General features: G+C 52.1%; 7 protein-coding genes across 7 annotated transcripts; 3 read left to right on the top strand and 4 right to left on the bottom strand.

Moving 5' to 3' along the window:
• Positions 1 to 20: 20 nt before the first annotated feature.
• ACET3X_006138 (uncharacterized protein) lies at positions 21 to 1427 on the top strand (the record flags this gene model as incomplete). Its single annotated transcript, XM_069452317.1, has 6 exons — positions 21 to 203; positions 254 to 358; positions 409 to 764; positions 814 to 881; positions 931 to 961; positions 1007 to 1427. 6 exons carry the CDS (start codon positions 21 to 23, stop codon positions 1425 to 1427), a joined length of 1164 nt encoding a protein of 387 aa, XP_069306498.1.
• Positions 1428 to 1901: 474 nt separating this feature from the next.
• On the bottom strand, positions 1902 to 4341 carry ACET3X_006137 (uncharacterized protein; the record flags this gene model as incomplete). Its single annotated transcript, XM_069452316.1, has 4 exons — positions 1902 to 2822; positions 2876 to 2922; positions 3518 to 4230; positions 4289 to 4341. The coding sequence occupies 4 exons, from the start codon at positions 4339 to 4341 to the stop codon at positions 1902 to 1904; spliced, it is 1734 nt and encodes a 577-aa protein (XP_069306497.1).
• Positions 4342 to 4813: 472 nt separating this feature from the next.
• ACET3X_006136 (uncharacterized protein) lies at positions 4814 to 6051 on the bottom strand (the record flags this gene model as incomplete). The annotated part of the gene is made up of 3 exons (XM_069452315.1): positions 4814 to 5663; positions 5719 to 5922; positions 5978 to 6051. 3 exons carry the CDS (start codon positions 6049 to 6051, stop codon positions 4814 to 4816), a joined length of 1128 nt encoding a protein of 375 aa, XP_069306496.1.
• Positions 6052 to 6477: 426 nt separating this feature from the next.
• On the top strand, positions 6478 to 8071 carry ACET3X_006135 (uncharacterized protein). Its single transcript, XM_069452313.1, has 3 exons — positions 6478 to 6787; positions 6839 to 7136; positions 7188 to 8071. The coding sequence occupies exons 1-3, from the start codon at positions 6602 to 6604 to the stop codon at positions 7931 to 7933; spliced, it is 1230 nt and encodes a 409-aa protein (XP_069306495.1). The 5' UTR covers positions 6478 to 6601; the 3' UTR covers positions 7934 to 8071.
• A 270-nt stretch (positions 8072 to 8341) lies between these two features.
• ACET3X_006134 (uncharacterized protein) lies at positions 8342 to 11610 on the bottom strand (the record flags this gene model as incomplete). The annotated part of the gene is made up of 3 exons (XM_069452312.1): positions 8342 to 9070; positions 9119 to 11217; positions 11271 to 11610. 3 exons carry the CDS (start codon positions 11608 to 11610, stop codon positions 8342 to 8344), a joined length of 3168 nt encoding a protein of 1055 aa, XP_069306494.1.
• Positions 11611 to 12365: 755 nt separating this feature from the next.
• ACET3X_006133 (uncharacterized protein) lies at positions 12366 to 13584 on the top strand (the record flags this gene model as incomplete). The annotated part of the gene is made up of 3 exons (XM_069452311.1): positions 12366 to 12565; positions 12614 to 12903; positions 12953 to 13584. 3 exons carry the CDS (start codon positions 12366 to 12368, stop codon positions 13582 to 13584), a joined length of 1122 nt encoding a protein of 373 aa, XP_069306493.1.
• Positions 13585 to 14844: 1260 nt separating this feature from the next.
• On the bottom strand, positions 14845 to 15890 carry ACET3X_006132 (uncharacterized protein; the record flags this gene model as incomplete). The annotated part of the gene is made up of 3 exons (XM_069452310.1): positions 14845 to 15123; positions 15173 to 15472; positions 15714 to 15890. 3 exons carry the CDS (start codon positions 15888 to 15890, stop codon positions 14845 to 14847), a joined length of 756 nt encoding a protein of 251 aa, XP_069306492.1.
• Positions 15891 to 16032: the final 142 nt, after the last annotated feature.

Genomic DNA, 16032 nt, shown 5'->3' with positions numbered 1-16032 from the left:
TAGTTTGTCGGTTTTACACAATGGTACCCGCAGGATCGGATGAAGGTCGTGGCATCGCCGCAACGTCAAGGAGCGGCTTCATCATCGTCTCCACCTACACATGGGCGATCATAACAGCGGGCGTGCTATTTGCGCGGTTGTGGCAGAGTCGTTGCCAAAAGGTCAAAGCTGGTCTTGACGACGTAGCAATCGTTGCGGCGACTGTAGGGGAACCCAATCCTCCAGAGAACGAACAGTACTGACCTCGTCACAGGTTGTGTATCTAGGTGCGACTGTCAGTTGGCAATACGCCATTCATGGTGGCTTGGGAAAGGACATGAAAGATCTCAGTGATGAGGATGTCTCTTTGTTCTTCAAGGTCGACTGCTCCGTCACCGATGGCTTTCTAAAACTAATCAGTTGTCGTAGGCAACGCATATCGCCGGGATACTCGTGGTCCTTACGATGGCACTCGCAAAGCTATCTTCTGCTTTGCTTATCGAACGCGTGGTCCCACAAACCCGAAGAGCGAAAATTATTCTATTCGGCATGATTGCGGTCTTTATGATATTCTCAACCTTTGCTATCTCTTTCCAGTGTGGAATCCCAGAGTGGACTCCGCATTCACTGCGATGTAGCAACGGCGGCCTTACGATGGCGGTCATAGGGTCCAATATGGCTACAGACCTTGTCTTGGCTTTTTGGATGGTTCCGGTCCTCTGGAAATTGTCGTTGGATAAAGAGAAAAGCTTCACAGCAGCGATACTCTTCGGTATTCGAGCAATGTACGTCCGCTAGCCTGATCACCAAGACGCCGCGGTTCTGACTCTGCAGTGTAGCATTCGTTGCTGGAGGCCAGATATGGGCCACTTTGAGGTTAGCTTCTAGTCATAATCCCACCCGTAAGTAATCTTGACGGACATCGTGCGCCAGGATTCTGACGAAACGCAGGCGATGCAGTCGAGCTCGTCGTCCTGACTCAGTAGGTTCAATCGATTCGACCATTTCCAAAGCTGACAGGTGCCAGGTCTGTTTCCAGTCTCTCCCTAATATTCGCGAGCGTTCCACGGATCAAGCGCATCATTGGCGTTGGTGGCAGCGGTCTGGTCTATCCAGAGATCCAAGGGACTGAACTCTCGGTGTCTCGCAACTTTTCAAGCGGGCAGGACTCGCGCAACGTGAATCCGAAATTGGTGCCTTCTCACCTGGGAGACTTTACCGTGACCGTGTCTTCGAAAGGGACACAGAAAAAAAGGAAGACTTCATGCAAGCATCTGCATTCCGATTGGCAGACGCTCACAATGGGGGCCTCTATCGACGCACATGCAAGCACGTCGAGTCTATTTGACCCGGATGAGCAAGAAGGAGTGATGATGCGACAGGACGTTATCGTGTCTGTGGAGGATAGAAAGGCTCGGAACTCAATGTTCAAACGGGAAGGTCGATGATGACGTGGCGGTACAGAAGGAACAGCGCAGCGACAAGCAAAAGCGCCCCGAGTGAGAACACGGAACAAGTGCTCAGACGATCAATGAACACGAAAGAGTTATTGCAGAGCGGACGGTCTTGGTCGATGTCGCGTCGATACAGTTGGTGCTGTGTGAGGGTTTTCGCGATCGCGATCAGGTCGCGTCTTCGGCGACTGTTTCCCTTCCCCACAGCCCCAGCCCACTAGCGCGGAATCTCGTCAGCCTCCAATCCCACCCAAGATGGCACTCTAGCAGGAAATATCATGTTTGTCGTATACAATATCGGTGTCCCAGTGGACCTCCAACAGAATGAATGTGCACATTAGTGGAATAAATACAAATCCACAAAAGGGATAACTGCGCTGACTACGACACTACCACCCCTGACGCACGAGAAAGCCATGAAAACATCAACAACCTCCAACTTGGGTATCCGCACAACAAACCATCGCCTCAGAATATCGCAACCGCATTCGGCAAGCTCCCAACACCCCCAGGCACATCAACCGGTTTACTAACAAGCAAAAACTCCCACCTCTCCTTCTCCCGACACATGTCCGCCAGCGTCTCGAGATCCCAAAGCTCTCCAATCGGCATCCCCCACATACTAAGCATACACGCATGCAAACTCCCCTCCCAGCTCTCCGGCGGCCAAACCTCAAAGTTCGAATTGTCCGTCGCAGCAGCCGCAAAATAGTTATCGTACAAAAAGTCTTTCATGGCTTCCGTAGCATCAAGACCAGCGTAAAAGTGTTGGTCTAGCGGCATGGTGCTGCGATCGGATTTCTGGGCGGGCGACAGAGCATTGTATGTCGAGAGCCATCCGGTGCGTATTAAGAGTATGTCACCGGTTTGAAAGGACGTGCCTTGCGACTCTGCGCATGCGCGGAGATTGTCGGCTGTGATGGGGTGCTGGGTGAAAGCATCGTATGTCTTGCCTGATTTCTGGGCCCAGGAGTACACGTCGAGGAGGATACCGCGGCCTATGATGCCTTTCTTGGCCCAGGCATCGATGCCGAGTTTTCTTGAGCGCTCAGGTGCTTCTTCGCCGTCGTCGCCGTCGTCTAAGTTTGCCATGATCTCGTCAGAGAGGACGCCGTTGTAGTGGCAGTTATATTTTGGATGCGCGAAATGGCGGAAGCCGTCCCACTGGCTGCTGCTTTGCGTGTTGAATGCCACTTCGTCATCGAAAGCGCCGGGGCCTATGGTTTTGATGCGGTGATTGAATTCTTTTCGTCCGAAGAACGCTGGGCCCGGCACGTTCAATGGCAAGTCCAGTGACACTGACTCTCCTGTCTTGACATTCTCTTGTGTCACTTTTGCTATTCGCTCTGGAGTGAGGAGGTTTAATCGACCCAGTTCGTCGTGGCCGCCCTGCAACAAAGTCAGTATATCTCAAGTTGTGTTTTGTGAGAGAAAAGTCTCACCCAAAACCAAGCATTGTCTTTTGGTGTACCAGCAATGTGTGGCAGGGCTGAACGTTTAGGAAAGGTTGATGCGTCGCCATTTGGGTTTAGTCGCATTTTGGGAATTCTGTAAGGCCCAGGAATTTAATGAGAAAATGGTAATTATCAATTCAAGAATATTTGGGCATGGCTACGTGGATTTGAGGATGGCGGTCAGATCATTACGCGTGACGTAGTCATCATCGTGCATGCACGCTAATGCTTCACAGTGCCCCACTTTCCAAGTGCATGTAGTGCTTGATACATAGCCCGCAACGTCAAGATCCAGCGCTTCTCAACACGAAGAAGCTTGTTATCATTGACTTGTACCCGCAACGTGTAGATTGCTACTATCTTCCTGGAATTTTCAACATAAAACACTGTTTATACTTTTAGTAACCCGAGATGCATGATAGAAGCTTTGAAACCTCATGCATACGGAAGAGCGGAATGCTCGAGCGCTGCCATCGTCCCACGCCCTCTACGAAGCCTTGCAAGTCGTCTTGTGCACCCTCCAATCCACCTTCTGACACTCCTGCGAGCAATACCTCGCCTTTCTACAGGTTGCACATGCCGGGAAGGTCTTGCCCTCCTTCGGGCTCCTCCCACAATTAGTGCATTCACCCTCTTTCCTGGGACCATGTCCTTGCTTCAGAACCGCACTCATAGCCGGCACCTTTCTCTCCATCATCTCGACCAGCGTTTTGATGTTCATTCCATCACCGTCCTTGGTTACAACATCTCCACCATGCTCAACGTACCACTTCAACATCTGCACGTTCTTGCTTGTGTCGCCGTGGATGTCAGCTTGCGCGATCTCGGCACCAGCGGTGGCACTGAAACGGTTCTTGGTGTTGACAGAGCCTCCGGCATCGAAGAGAATCTGCGCGAATTCTGGCTGTACGTAGGGTTTGGTTGAGATTGCCCAGAAGAGGGCTGTGCTGCCCACGACATCTTTTCCGTCGACGGGTACTTTGAGGTCGTTGGCTAAATATCTGGCGATGCCTAGTAGTTCTTCTTTGTTGTTTGGCATCATGTGCAACGCTGGCAGTAGCACAGCATAGATGGGCGTACGCGCAGGGCCCCATCGTTTCGAGTACAGATCCTGTCTGAGAGTCTCACGAGCTTCTTCAGTTCCTCCGAGTTGTTTGATCATAATTTCGCAGTAATTTTGTAGCGCATCGAACTCTTTGTTGAATGCAGCAAGGAGGGTCTTGCCTACGGGATCCTTGAGGTCGCGGCTGGGCGCCGTAGGGTTTGCATAGGCCCATCCACGAAGCTCCATGGCGTCCATGCCCGATATATTGTCATCAGAGTTTCGCAGGTCATCCAAAGACCTTGATCATGACGCGTTAGTGACCTATCGAATGCTGAGAAGACGTCTGTGCTAAATACCGTCCGGATCGCTGTTGCATATTCTGCAACATCTGCATGAATTGGCCCGACATGTTGTGTGTGGTTCAATTGGGATATATAGGGAAAGCAAGAGTGTGTGGAACAATGGGTTCAAGCTGTTGGGTTGCTCAGTGTTAGAAGTGGAGGAGGGGGTGATGGCGTGGTCTTTTCGCGCTTGGGGTTATCGATAGTGAGCGCGACGGTTCCCCACACGTGTTTCAGGGTCTGGATCTCGGGACAACCGAGGTGCCCGAGTGGCTTGTGGTCGCTGCTTCTCAAAAGGTCAATTGAACTCTTATTAGATCATAGCAGAAGAAGTGGATTAGGCGACGAATAGTTGCAAAACGCCCAATGGACTCTTCCCTCCCAGCCCTCCAACGCCTTCCTTGGCCTCTGCATCCAGATGCAGGGCAGCTGCAACCCAAGATCCAAGTATAGTGTATCCAAACGCCGTTGAGCACACAAGTATCACCAGACTGTTGCGCACGAACGTGGTTGAGATTTATCTTCTAGACCAGCCGGCGTCTACTTCTTCAGTGCAGCATCGTATAGGCTGACGAGTATACCAACCAGCGAGCCGATTTGCAGCCCGTAGTAGCCTCCTGGCACGTTGTTCCCCACACGCGCAACAGCGAACTCGGAAAAGGGGCCCCAGGCACTTGGTGCGAGTGCCAGGTTGACAGTCTCCCGGTAGGCACTGTATGACAAGATTGCCCGCGCAATGTTGAAGATGAGGGGGTCAGCAGGATATTGGCGGTCCGAAGACTTGCGTGAGGTGTTTGTGCGAAGAGTCAGGTTGAAGAAGTATGAGAACATGAGTGGTAGGACCCAGCTGGTGAGCGACCAGAGAGTAGCTGGTGACCACCATTCCGCCGAGAGCAGCGCCCAGAAGTCTGGTCCCCGAACGTCTTGACTGTTCGAGTACGAGCTGAGGGCGGCGGGTGTAGCGAATAACGGGGTTGTGTCGAGCGTATTCCACTGCAGTCCGACAGCTTCGATGAGCAGAATGATAGTCTGGATCGTAGCCACGGAGCTAGCATTTTCGCGAATGAATTCCTTCAGCTCATCGATGCGCGTCCTGTCCCAAAGCTCAACAGCCTTGGTCTGGATTTCTTGGAAGGATTGATCTGCAACTTCAGCCAGTTGTGCAGGCGATGCCGGGATGTCGACTTCATTGAACACCTCGGAAACACGACGCGATACGGCTTTCGGTGTGGCTTCGGAGACAATGTTGGAAACGCGACGAGAGACAGCTTTGGCTTGGGGCTCGGCTTCAGCGAGCACCTCGGACACGCGACGAGAGACGACCTTGGGCTTTGGTGTGCGCGCGACAACGCTGCGGACTTCGGGTGAGATAATGGGGGTAGACTCTGGACTGCGCGGATGTTAGTGTCGGCGCGTAACGCGTCGCGTATTCACGTTCGACATACGAGGACTCCTTGTTAAGAGTTCGACGACGCGTCGTCTTGGTCGCTGTGAACGCTTCTGCCGGCGAAGACTGCTCGCGCTTTATCGGTGATCCATTGCGGCCATAGTAGTCGCGAAACTCGGGAAGTTTGGAAAAGATGCCTTCGTTGGAGTTGAGATGGTTTTCCAGAATCTGCACGAGATCATCTTTCAGATAGCCGTCGGCACTGCAAACCACGCGTCAGTGCTGCGATGCATGCGCAAGATGGATTCCTAGCCTACTCGGGAAGTCTAGCCTTCTGCGCAAGGTCAATCAAATCAGCTTTGCGCTTCCTCTGAAGCCACGAGTGAGACATGGTGAGTGGTATAGATCAAGTCGCGTAACTCGTGCGATTAAAATGAAGCGAAAATCCAAGCAGAAAAATGCGTCGTGGGCGGAAAAAGGTGGGGGCGGTGTGGTGTTGATCGGATGCAGAGAGACTCGAGATGTAAACACGATGGCTGGGGCTCACGTGGGTCATCAGTAGGCGCTAAATTTTGCAAGGCTTAGCCTAGATGATATACTGATCTACAACGACACCATGTTGTCTCTGGACAAGACAGATGTGCAACAAGTGCATTGATAGCATTCGCGTAGAGATAGTTGAGGTAGTCTTGCCTGCATTCAGCCGTCATCTAGTCCCTGTGCTTTTGATAGCAGATAGCCAGGGCTTGCAGGGATGTGGGATGCGCGGTCCCGGTCTTGGCCGAAATTTTCCAGACTGAACATCATCGCACGGCCGCGAGTGGCAGCAACGTCACTCTCCAAAGTATACCCTTGCACATTGAATCCTTCTCCCATATTTGCTCCTCTCCGACTTCCACACACGCCAGTTCCCTCTATCCACCACTACCATCGAAGCGCTCATGGTACTTGCCCGCGTGGCCAACTTCTTCACAAACGGAGACTCTACCACCACCCTGACCGACGGTAGCCGGAGAAATGTCGCAAACACAGCACACGCAGTCGAGCTGCCCATGGAGGATACCAGGCGGGCAGCAATGGACGACGACGAGATAGACGAGGAAGCAGCGCGGCCGCCATACCTACATGTGAGGATGCCTAGTCTGCCGAGATGAGGGATGCCAATTGATCACAAACAGGCAATGCTGGCAGGAGGAATAGGAGGCACGACGGGTGATATGTTGATGCATTCGCTGGACACTGTCAAGACGCGGCAACAGGGCGACCCGCACATGCCTCCAAAGTACACATCCATGGGCAACACATACTACACCATATGGCGGCAAGAAGGCTTTCGCAGGGGCTTGTATGGCGGGGTGCAGCCAGCCTTCCTCGGGTCTTTTGCAGGCACCGTGTGCTTCTTTGGGGCATACGAGTGGACGAAGCGAACCATGATTGACTATGGCGTTGCGCCGTCAGTCGCATACTTCTCAGCCGGTACACCTTCCCCAACCTGCTCGAGTTCATGTGCATACTGACATTTTCCAGGTCTCCTCGCCGATCTCGCTGCTGCACCCGCATACGTCCCGTCCGAAGTTCTCAAGACCCGTCTGCAATTACAGGGCCGCTACAACAATCCCTACTTCAACTCGGGCTACAATTACCGCGGCACTATTGACGCTGCCCGAACAATTGCAAGGACCGAAGGCTACAGCGCCCTTTTCCATGGCTACAAGGCGACGCTCTGGCGCGATCTCCCTTTCTCAGCATTGCAGTTTGCCTTTTACGAGGAAGAGCGGGGCTGGGCAAAGAAGTACATGGGCTCAAACAACATCGGCCTGCCGCTCGAGATTATAACAGCAGGCACCGCAGGTGGCATGGCAGGCGTTATAACGACACCCCTCGACGTTGTCAAGACGCGCATTCAGACGCAACACAATGGTCCCTCTCCTGCGTCTCCAATTGCACCCATACCCCCGCTGTCGCCCGCCGCGACCTCGAAACACTCAGCCCAGTCGCAAACGACCAAGCCACTGTCAACCCAGAGTCGACCAATATCCACCTCTTCTCCCTCGACAACCCTCAAAGCCCACGGCGCCGCCACACTCGACACTTCGTCCGTCATGACAGGCCTGAAGATAATATACAAGACAGAAGGCATCGCTGGGTGGTTCAGAGGCGTTGGCCCGCGTGCGGTCTGGACAAGCGTTCAGTCGGGAACCATGTTGGTACTCTACCAAACGCTGTTGCGGTATTTTGAGCAACATCCCTTTGCGGGGTCGGAGGATGTATAACAGTATTGTACGACTTGTAACAGTAAAAGGGAAAGGAGCATGCAAATGAGAATAGGACATGGATGCATCAGCGGCGTTCTTTGTAGAAACATGGTCGCTACGTGCGCATTTTGGAGCGATAGATTTGTGAACAACAAGACATTTACACTCAGAATACTTGGACTACTCATGCTTGCTTCCTCCAATCTTCCCCATGTCCTTCTTCGCCAACTTTATTTTTTCAATTACAGCGTTAAGCTTCTTTTGCCGACTTTCGCACCCCGCCCATGTCACGCATTCGCAACCATCGTGACATACTCAATGGTATTCAATCTATCTCCAATCGCCTACTTAGTCTAGCCTAACGTCGTGCACCCTGTCACACAAGGGACGCAACACGCTCGTCTCCAAATCCTCCAAGAAGCGATCCTATCTCCCCCTCTGCTCGCCTTCCTGGCCCTGTGCACCACCAGCAAGCGTACCCCTCTTGACCCTCCTAAAGCAAGCAAACTGCACCTTTGTCCCCTCCCTCAGCCTCTTGAGACTCACTCTCAAACTGCCCAGCTCATCCTGCAACCGCACCCTCGCCGCGTTGTCCGTCTTCTGATCCAGTACCTGGTAAATATCCGTCTGGATCTGCGATGCCGTCTCCGTGGTATACGAAGCGAGCGTCTGCGCCATGAATTCCACGTCGAGCGTGGCTTGCATGAGTTGCGGGAGTGAAATCGAAGGGAGATTGGGGGACTGGAAGGTAGAGATGAGGGAGCTGGTTGTAGATTCGAACAATGCACGCAGGATGCGTGGGGTCAATGGTGCGGATGTGGTAGAGGACTCTGTGTGCACGATTACGAGGTCGAGGAGGACGGTGAAGACGTAGGGGCTGGGGTCGCGGTCTGCGACACTCTTTCGTCCGTCGGGGGGTGGCGCCCAAGATGGGCTGAAGATGCCGGATTCAATCGTGTTGTGGATCTTTGTGGCGTGCGGTTTGGTGTAGGAGCGGAAGAGTTGCGCGTCGAGCTGGGAGAGGACGTCTCGGATGCGATTTGTTTCATCGGTGAGTTGAACGCTGAAGAGTGTCTCGAAGAGAGTGAGGAGCTGGGGGGTTATCTCTGTTTGGAAAGCGGCCATGTTGGCGAGAGTTAGAAGCAGGCGGATGGACTGAGACTTGTTAGCAAAAGATACATGGTCGAATGTGAAATGACTTACCTTCTTGTTGGCGTCGACTCTACCCCAGTCGTTGCCATTTTGGTCGTCTTGCTCGTCGATGGTAAGGTCATCACCCTTGATCTCGAATTCGGGACCCAGAGCTTGCCTGCCTTTCTCAGCGCATTCAACCATTCCACTCAGCGTCCTGTAAAAGCTGGTGACGAACTGGCTTCTGACCATCTGCAGCAGCTTATTGCTCGGTGGTACAACCACATCCACTCGCGTTTTGCTCGATGCCTCAACATACAAAATCTTCTGCAGATTGTTGAGCAGGAAGCTCTGTACTGCTAGGAAACGCTGGGGCAGGTTGGTAGTGTCTTTACGATCAACATGACGAGTCCAGTCCTCAAGCACCTTCAACTTCTCAGCATCGGTGTTCCAGGCTGCACATACAGCTTGAATGCAACGTTCTCGTACGCCACCCAGAAGTGCTCGCAGAGCTTCATCAGTGCGACCGCCGCCTCCAGACTCAGGAACTTGCAACGAAGCAAGTTCGTTGGCTGCAGTGCCAATCAACACGAGCATCTTGGATAGATAGTGCGATCCTGAAAGCGCGTTCGCATTGGGGGGCCAGAAGGCATACTTCTCCCAAGATTCTCCGCGACTGGGTGAGGGAGGCGGTGCTTTGGCAGGATCGAATCTGAACCTAGTTGCAGACTTGGGACTCAAAGCTGCGCTCAGTGGTGTTCCTGGTGTTGTTGGTGTCGGGCTCGTAGGCAGTGGCGACATGAGCATGGAAACATCCTCAATGGGAGGGTCGGAAAAGAACGAGACTAGGTGGTCCCGAAGAATGGTGATAAGCTCAGTTGTGCCCCTCTCAAGCTCAGCTTTATTCTCACTGCTGAGACGGTGATGAACAGAAGACTGGCCATGGTGACCAGTGGGCAAGTTCCGTTGCGCGCGACCAGAGAGGAACGACTGGACAATTTCCCAGTATTCAACGAGTTCAGCAAGGAGTCCAGTTTTGTTGGAGAGTAGGGTGCTCATTGACGCATATACGTGTTCCCAGAACTCGGTCACCTTTGGGGTGTCTAGCTTCGAGGGTTCGGCGCTGACGTTGCTGCTGGTGGGCACCGAACGGAGATGCTTTTGTAGCATACGCATGCTCGTCTTCTCGCCATTCGCCAGATGACGACGGAGAATCTCAATCTCAACCAGCGCATGCTGGCATTTGGAGGTGAGCTGGAACTTGAGGTGTTCGTAGCGTGAGAGTAACCATATCCATATTGGGTTATCTTCCACGCCGAGCTCGAGCATGATAGAGATGATGCTCAGATATTCGTCCGATTTGGTCTCTTCGGTCCCGGTCTGCAGGTGTGTAAAATGCGCGGCGGTCAGGCGTTTCCACGAGTCGCGCTTGAAACGCTCAACCTGGCGCTCGACATCTGACCACATCCTAGCGGTCACGACGATCTGGTGTATCTCGGCGTCGGTAAGTTGCCGTTTATTAGACGTTGCCTGTTCGACAATATACCGAGCTTCCTCGGCGTACTTCCTTGCGCGCTTGTATTCTTCGGTGATTGTTTCGTGGTCTTTCCGGCGTATGGCGTCTTGCATGGCTGACCCAACCTCGAACAGCCCCCGGTGGTGCTCCAGTGACTCCATAATGGACTTTAATGTCTCTTCCCTTTCACGTCCGTTCAGCGCCGGGCCCCAGACTTCTTCCGCTTTGACCGCGACTTCGGTCAGAGGAACCTTGATACCATGTACACCGTACTCGCTCTCCTTGACAAGCGCATTCTTCCGCTTCTCCGTCGGCACAGAATCCACCATGGCAGGTGGCAGAGTTGCGCTTGTCTTTCGACCCGAGAAACTTGAGCGGCTCCTCTCTCTACCTGGCTGCAGGGCCTTGGACGCCTCTGCCTTCTCCTTCGCTTGGTCCCGCATCTCATTGTATACACGGTCGATGGTCGCTTTGGCGCCTACGAAGCGATCGAAGTTGGATTCTACGAGGACCTTGAGCGAGGCCGACTTCTTTTCGATGGACCGCGAGAGAAAGTCAAGACCGGCGAGGAGCGAGTCGGTGGATGCTTCATTGTGGACTTGGGAGAGGAAAAGAGAGGGCGAGAAGGTAGTGGAGCTCAAGAGGAAGCGGTTGCCTGTATGCCTGTTAGACAGGCCGTGTGTGTATTGCTATATGGCTCAAACATACGCAGCTTGATATCATCTTCGACCTGAATGTTCTTCGCCCGCAGCACCTGCACTACGCTCGGGTACATGCCCAGCGGGTCCTGCTCGTCCTTCTGCACCAATGTCTCGACGCCATCTTTGGAGCGTTCTGCACCCGGCACTTGGCGTGAGTATCGTGGGCTGGGCTCTAATACCGAGTATCGCGACTTGGACCGGCGTACCGCTTGTGGGGTAGCTTTGGGCGCCGGCTCGTCAAACGCATCCTCTTCGTCGGCCTCGTCCTTCTCCACTGGCCAGGCTGAGGGGTATAGTGTCGTGAGGTTGTACTTGTTCAGAATCTCTGTTTCTATAGACGAGCTCATCGTAGCTGAAGCGAAGGCGGTCGATTGTGATTTCTAGAAATGTCGTGGTGAAGCGCCCGAGTGCTGCGTGTCGCAAGGGACAGTTCGCTGAGACGCGGTTGCGACTGCCAATCAGACACGCGCAGCTCTTGGCAGAAGGTGGGCTATTCGGCGCGAACTCGACTTCCATCGCATCACACGACAAGTCGACCTCCAGCCATGGCGCGATATCATCTCTCACGATACATGATCTTTATGATACACGTAGAGAGCTATGTATGTGTTCGACCTAGTGTTCTGCTCTCTCACCTTCAACCCGGCCCGCACCCAGTACCTAGGTACTGTACAGCAGTCCATCAATGCAAAATGAACAATCAACTACATTTACATCAACTCTAGAAGCAATCAGATCTTCACTCCTGGCATCGAATCATAGGAGATCCGACCCAAATTTCCCCACTCGAGACAGTTCGACTCTCACCTTTGATGCAAGAGCTCCGATCAAGCAGCATCGAACATGCTCATGCTTCCTCTCAAAGGTGATGTTAAAGCCGTATCTTACTACCTATTACCTTCGCTAGTGGCCCTGCTCTTTTTTAGCTTTGCGGTTTCCCACCGCTCCTACGGGTATATAAACTGCTTCTTACTCTCTCCCAACCTCCACAACTCTACCAACTTTCCCACTCCACTACTCTAGTCACAATCTACACTTCAGCATAACCACATTCCAAGTTAGAGTCTTCGTCTTCGTTCCATGACAGCATTGCCAGCGCATCATGGCACCATCTGTCCCACCCACTCCATCCTTGAATCTCAGCAGGTCTACTCCTCCTTCTCCGACATCTCGCGTTCCAAAGAAAGCACCTCGTCCTAAGAAAGCCCGGGCACCGGCATCAAGACCAAGCACTGGAGGTATCAGCAAGGTGAAGAGCAAAAAGGACTTTACAACCTCAGTATTACAAAATCCCTTGTTGGTGTATGTACATCCTCAATCTACCATACCGACATAACTAAGATTATACAGTGATTTCAGCGACCCGGAAGCACTTGAACGTGGCCAAAGCAAGCACCGTCCTTCTAAACTCTATCGGTACCACTTCGAAAACGCGGCGACATTGAGTCTTTTCGTCAACAAGATCAACCATATCAGCCACAAAGAAGTGCCTGACCTCAAGTTTCAAGACGGCAACGCCTTTCAGTCAATTGGAACCTTCAAACCAAACTTGGATATTACGAAAGAACGTATCCATCGTCATTACAAGGGTACAATGATGAAGGAACCTACTCCGTGTATCTCTGCTATGAGTTCCCTCAGTAAGTCTTGGCTTCGAATGGCTACTTTACCAACACTGACCCAAAACAGAAGACGCGGAAGATATTGTTCGTAAGATGTATAAGAACCGCACCAGCGCTCCCCGCCGTCTCCTGATAGCGGAGATCGATGTCTCAAGACTCGAGCCTGCAACATTGAAGACGACGATGTCAACGACCCAGGTCAACCACTCTCCAGACAAGTCAGACCCACGTACATCTTCAACCACCGACCGGGATGTCGAAATCCCCATTTGGGTCTTGGATGCTGTTCCATATGAGGGCCCTCCAGCTGACCGCCCGTCGCGCACACTGGACGAGATCCTCGACTCTGGAGGCCTCATTTGGCTTTCCGTGAATGAACTCACTAGATCAGACATGGAACTATGGGCCATGAAGAGTCACGAGAACGAGTGGTTGGCCATGAGCAGAATCCCAGAGGACCTTATCACCAACGTCATGCCCTTCGACGGCGCTGTTCCTCACACTAGGAAGGGTCATGAGGTTGTCCGCAGCCGAGGTACTGAGGAGATCTATCTTTGGAACTTCGACATCCGGCAGTGGGTTCATGACCCAGATCTTACTGACTTCCACCCTTATCGCCGCGCGAGGGCTGGCGAAAGGCGAAGGCCCGGCGACTCAGACGATGAGTCTGGCTCAGATTCTGACTCAGAAGCTGCTTGAACGCCGCCCAAAGACAACAGCAAGAAGCGCAAACATGACCAGGTCGTTCATGAAAAACGCAAGCGCAAGTGCTGCAAGACTTGTGGATGCACAAAGAAGCGCCCACTGCTCTCGATCAGTGCCATCATGTCTACTCAGACTCTACCCCTACCTCATCTACGTGGTACCATGGCTTGGATAGTCAAGCCAACTGAGACACACAACGACCCACTCTCTCCTCATTTCTGACAGTTCTGCTTCTGACAACCCGACACGACACTAGCAGAGACCCGTGTCTTTCCGTTTTCCACTTTTCATGCACTATGCCTGCCTGTGCTCGATTCCTATCCTTCCCATTTCCTTCTTGTTTCATGCTTCATCCTCCACTCCAGTTTGTCTTGTCTGCTTTCCTTCCCTTGCCATAGTTGGTCATTTCAGCATTTGTCGAGAGAGGTTCTTGCAAGCATCAAAACTGGAGGCTGAACATGGACGGAGGACTGTGTTCCAGGCTTTACATTGATGCTACGCAGAATCTATTGCCACAGCGTCTGACAAGTCGGGCTGGCTTTCATGGTTACAACTTGATTGGAAGATATCAGCCTCATTTTTCTTTAGTCTTCTTTACGACTTGCGATCTTCTATAGCTTCAAAGTTCAACATCATTCAGTTCGTGCAATTCTGGAGTCCATGATGTGCCGTGAGTCATGCTGCCGCCCCCACGCCATACAAGGGAGAATCCGAACACTCTACCCAGGCAACCACGAGGGGGGCGTTCGATGCTTCCTTCTAGAAAGTCCATGAAATGCAGTCAATACAAGACTCCATTCCACATCAACGACTACGTCGAAAAGACTAGAAAAAGAAAGAAGACAAAGGCCAAGCTGACATTAGATCACAACAGCGTGCCGTCGAAACAGAAAATGGAAAAGCTGACTTCGGCCGAGTTTCGCCAAAATCTCACCAGGCTACGCGTGCAGGGAAAAGATGGGGCAAAACCAAGCGGGAACGCTTGAGGCGAAGTTTTATCATTTGTATTTTACCGTGGCTGTGTTGATCGTCGTGAGCATTGGGTATCTAGACCTGCAATTCCCAATCTTGCTACCCCAAGGTTCCTTTCCTCCTCTGCGTAAGGACATGTAAATCAAAATTTCGACTCTATGCTTACTCCTGTATCCCATCGCATGAACTCCTGTCTCCTACCACATAAACTCCCGTGTCCCATCACATGGTCCTTTATTCAACTTGCTCTTGTCCCTTGAGCTCCATCAGCATAGCTGCTGCTCAATGGCAGACATCCATGACATCTGCACACTCGTTCTCGTTCAAGAACAAACTCATGTAGCTCTTCTTCTCCGGCTCCACTGGCTCTTGAGCAACAGCCTTGCGACGTTCGCGACGTTCCTTCAATATGAGCTCTGCAGCTTGCATTTCGATGTCCATGAGCTCGACCACTTCGTCCTTTGAATTCTCGTGTAGGAATCTCCACCACTTGTAAAAGTGATATGGAGTGACTGCTGGTCCCGTGATGCTCCTGTACAGCTGCATCTTGCGCAGAAGCTCCTAAGAATATTAACAATGGTCGCCCAGCAATTGATGGATATGCACTTACTACCGATGGTGTCTTCTTCAGCTCATGTTCTGAACGCAGATGCTTGACCAACTTCTCCAAAGTGTTGGATGACAGAGTCTCCGCGTTCGAAAACGCTTCGAGAACATCCTCAAACCTGACGATCCGGACCTTCTTTGCGGGAACTGCCGACGTGCTCGCTTCGGAGACACTGTCGATCGGTCGCTTCTTGGGATCATCGAGTGTTGTGAAATTCTTTAACCAGTCCGCCCTCATCTGGTCTCTCCGCGCCTTCTCACCCTTGATCTGATGGTATCGGGCGTCGTATTTGATGTCCTCCGCCTTGTAGATTGTGTCGGTGAGGCCGACGTAGGACCTGTTGTAGCCCCCTTGATCATGGAAAAACTTTTTCGGATCCCCCCAAACGCTATTCGGATTCTCCAAGATGAAAAAAACAACAGATGGAAGCAGAATATCTAGTAATAGCAGTAGTCCATGTAGAGACCGGAGCCTTCAACAATAGAATAAAGCTATATTATCTAGGTATAGTTCTCCAAAGTAGAATGCATATAACAAGACTGACGAGTGTCTCTTCTAAGGTCGGTGTAGTTAGCCTTCCACACGCCGTCCGTGTGAGGCACGCAACCAGGACCCAGATTATTATAACGATCGATATGATCAGAAGTTGTATGGTAGCCCATCTCATCTTCATCTCAATAACGTCGAGTTTGTGCTGGTTTTCGACGGTACGTGTAGACATGTTGTAATGTGTGTGATCGTGCTGTTGGAGTGAATGCTTGTCGAGAATATGTGTGGTGTGTGAGGGTAGGAGCGGGATGGCCTCCATTTCATCCTTCATTCCGAATTATATCGGCACTTGTCAGAGGCTGGAAGATAGAATC

This window comes from Alternaria dauci, chromosome 5 (assembly GCF_042100115.1).
Source record: "Alternaria dauci strain A2016 chromosome 5, whole genome shotgun sequence".
Lineage (NCBI taxonomy): Eukaryota > Fungi > Ascomycota > Dothideomycetes > Pleosporales > Pleosporaceae > Alternaria > Alternaria dauci.
This window is presented reverse-complemented; position numbering and strand designations above follow the sequence as displayed.

Bases quoted from the DNA above. Each gene is read 5' to 3' on its own strand.
- ACET3X_006135 (XM_069452313.1), top strand. From the start codon at position 6,602: ATGGTACTTGCCCGCGTGGCCAACTTCTTCACAAACGGAGACTCTACC. The intron at 6,788-6,838 runs GTGAGGATGCCT...GATCACAAACAG, and splicing joins CGCGGCCGCCATACCTACAT to GCAATGCTGGCAGGAGGAAT. The intron at 7,137-7,187 runs GTACACCTTCCC...GACATTTTCCAG, and splicing joins AGTCGCATACTTCTCAGCCG to GTCTCCTCGCCGATCTCGCT.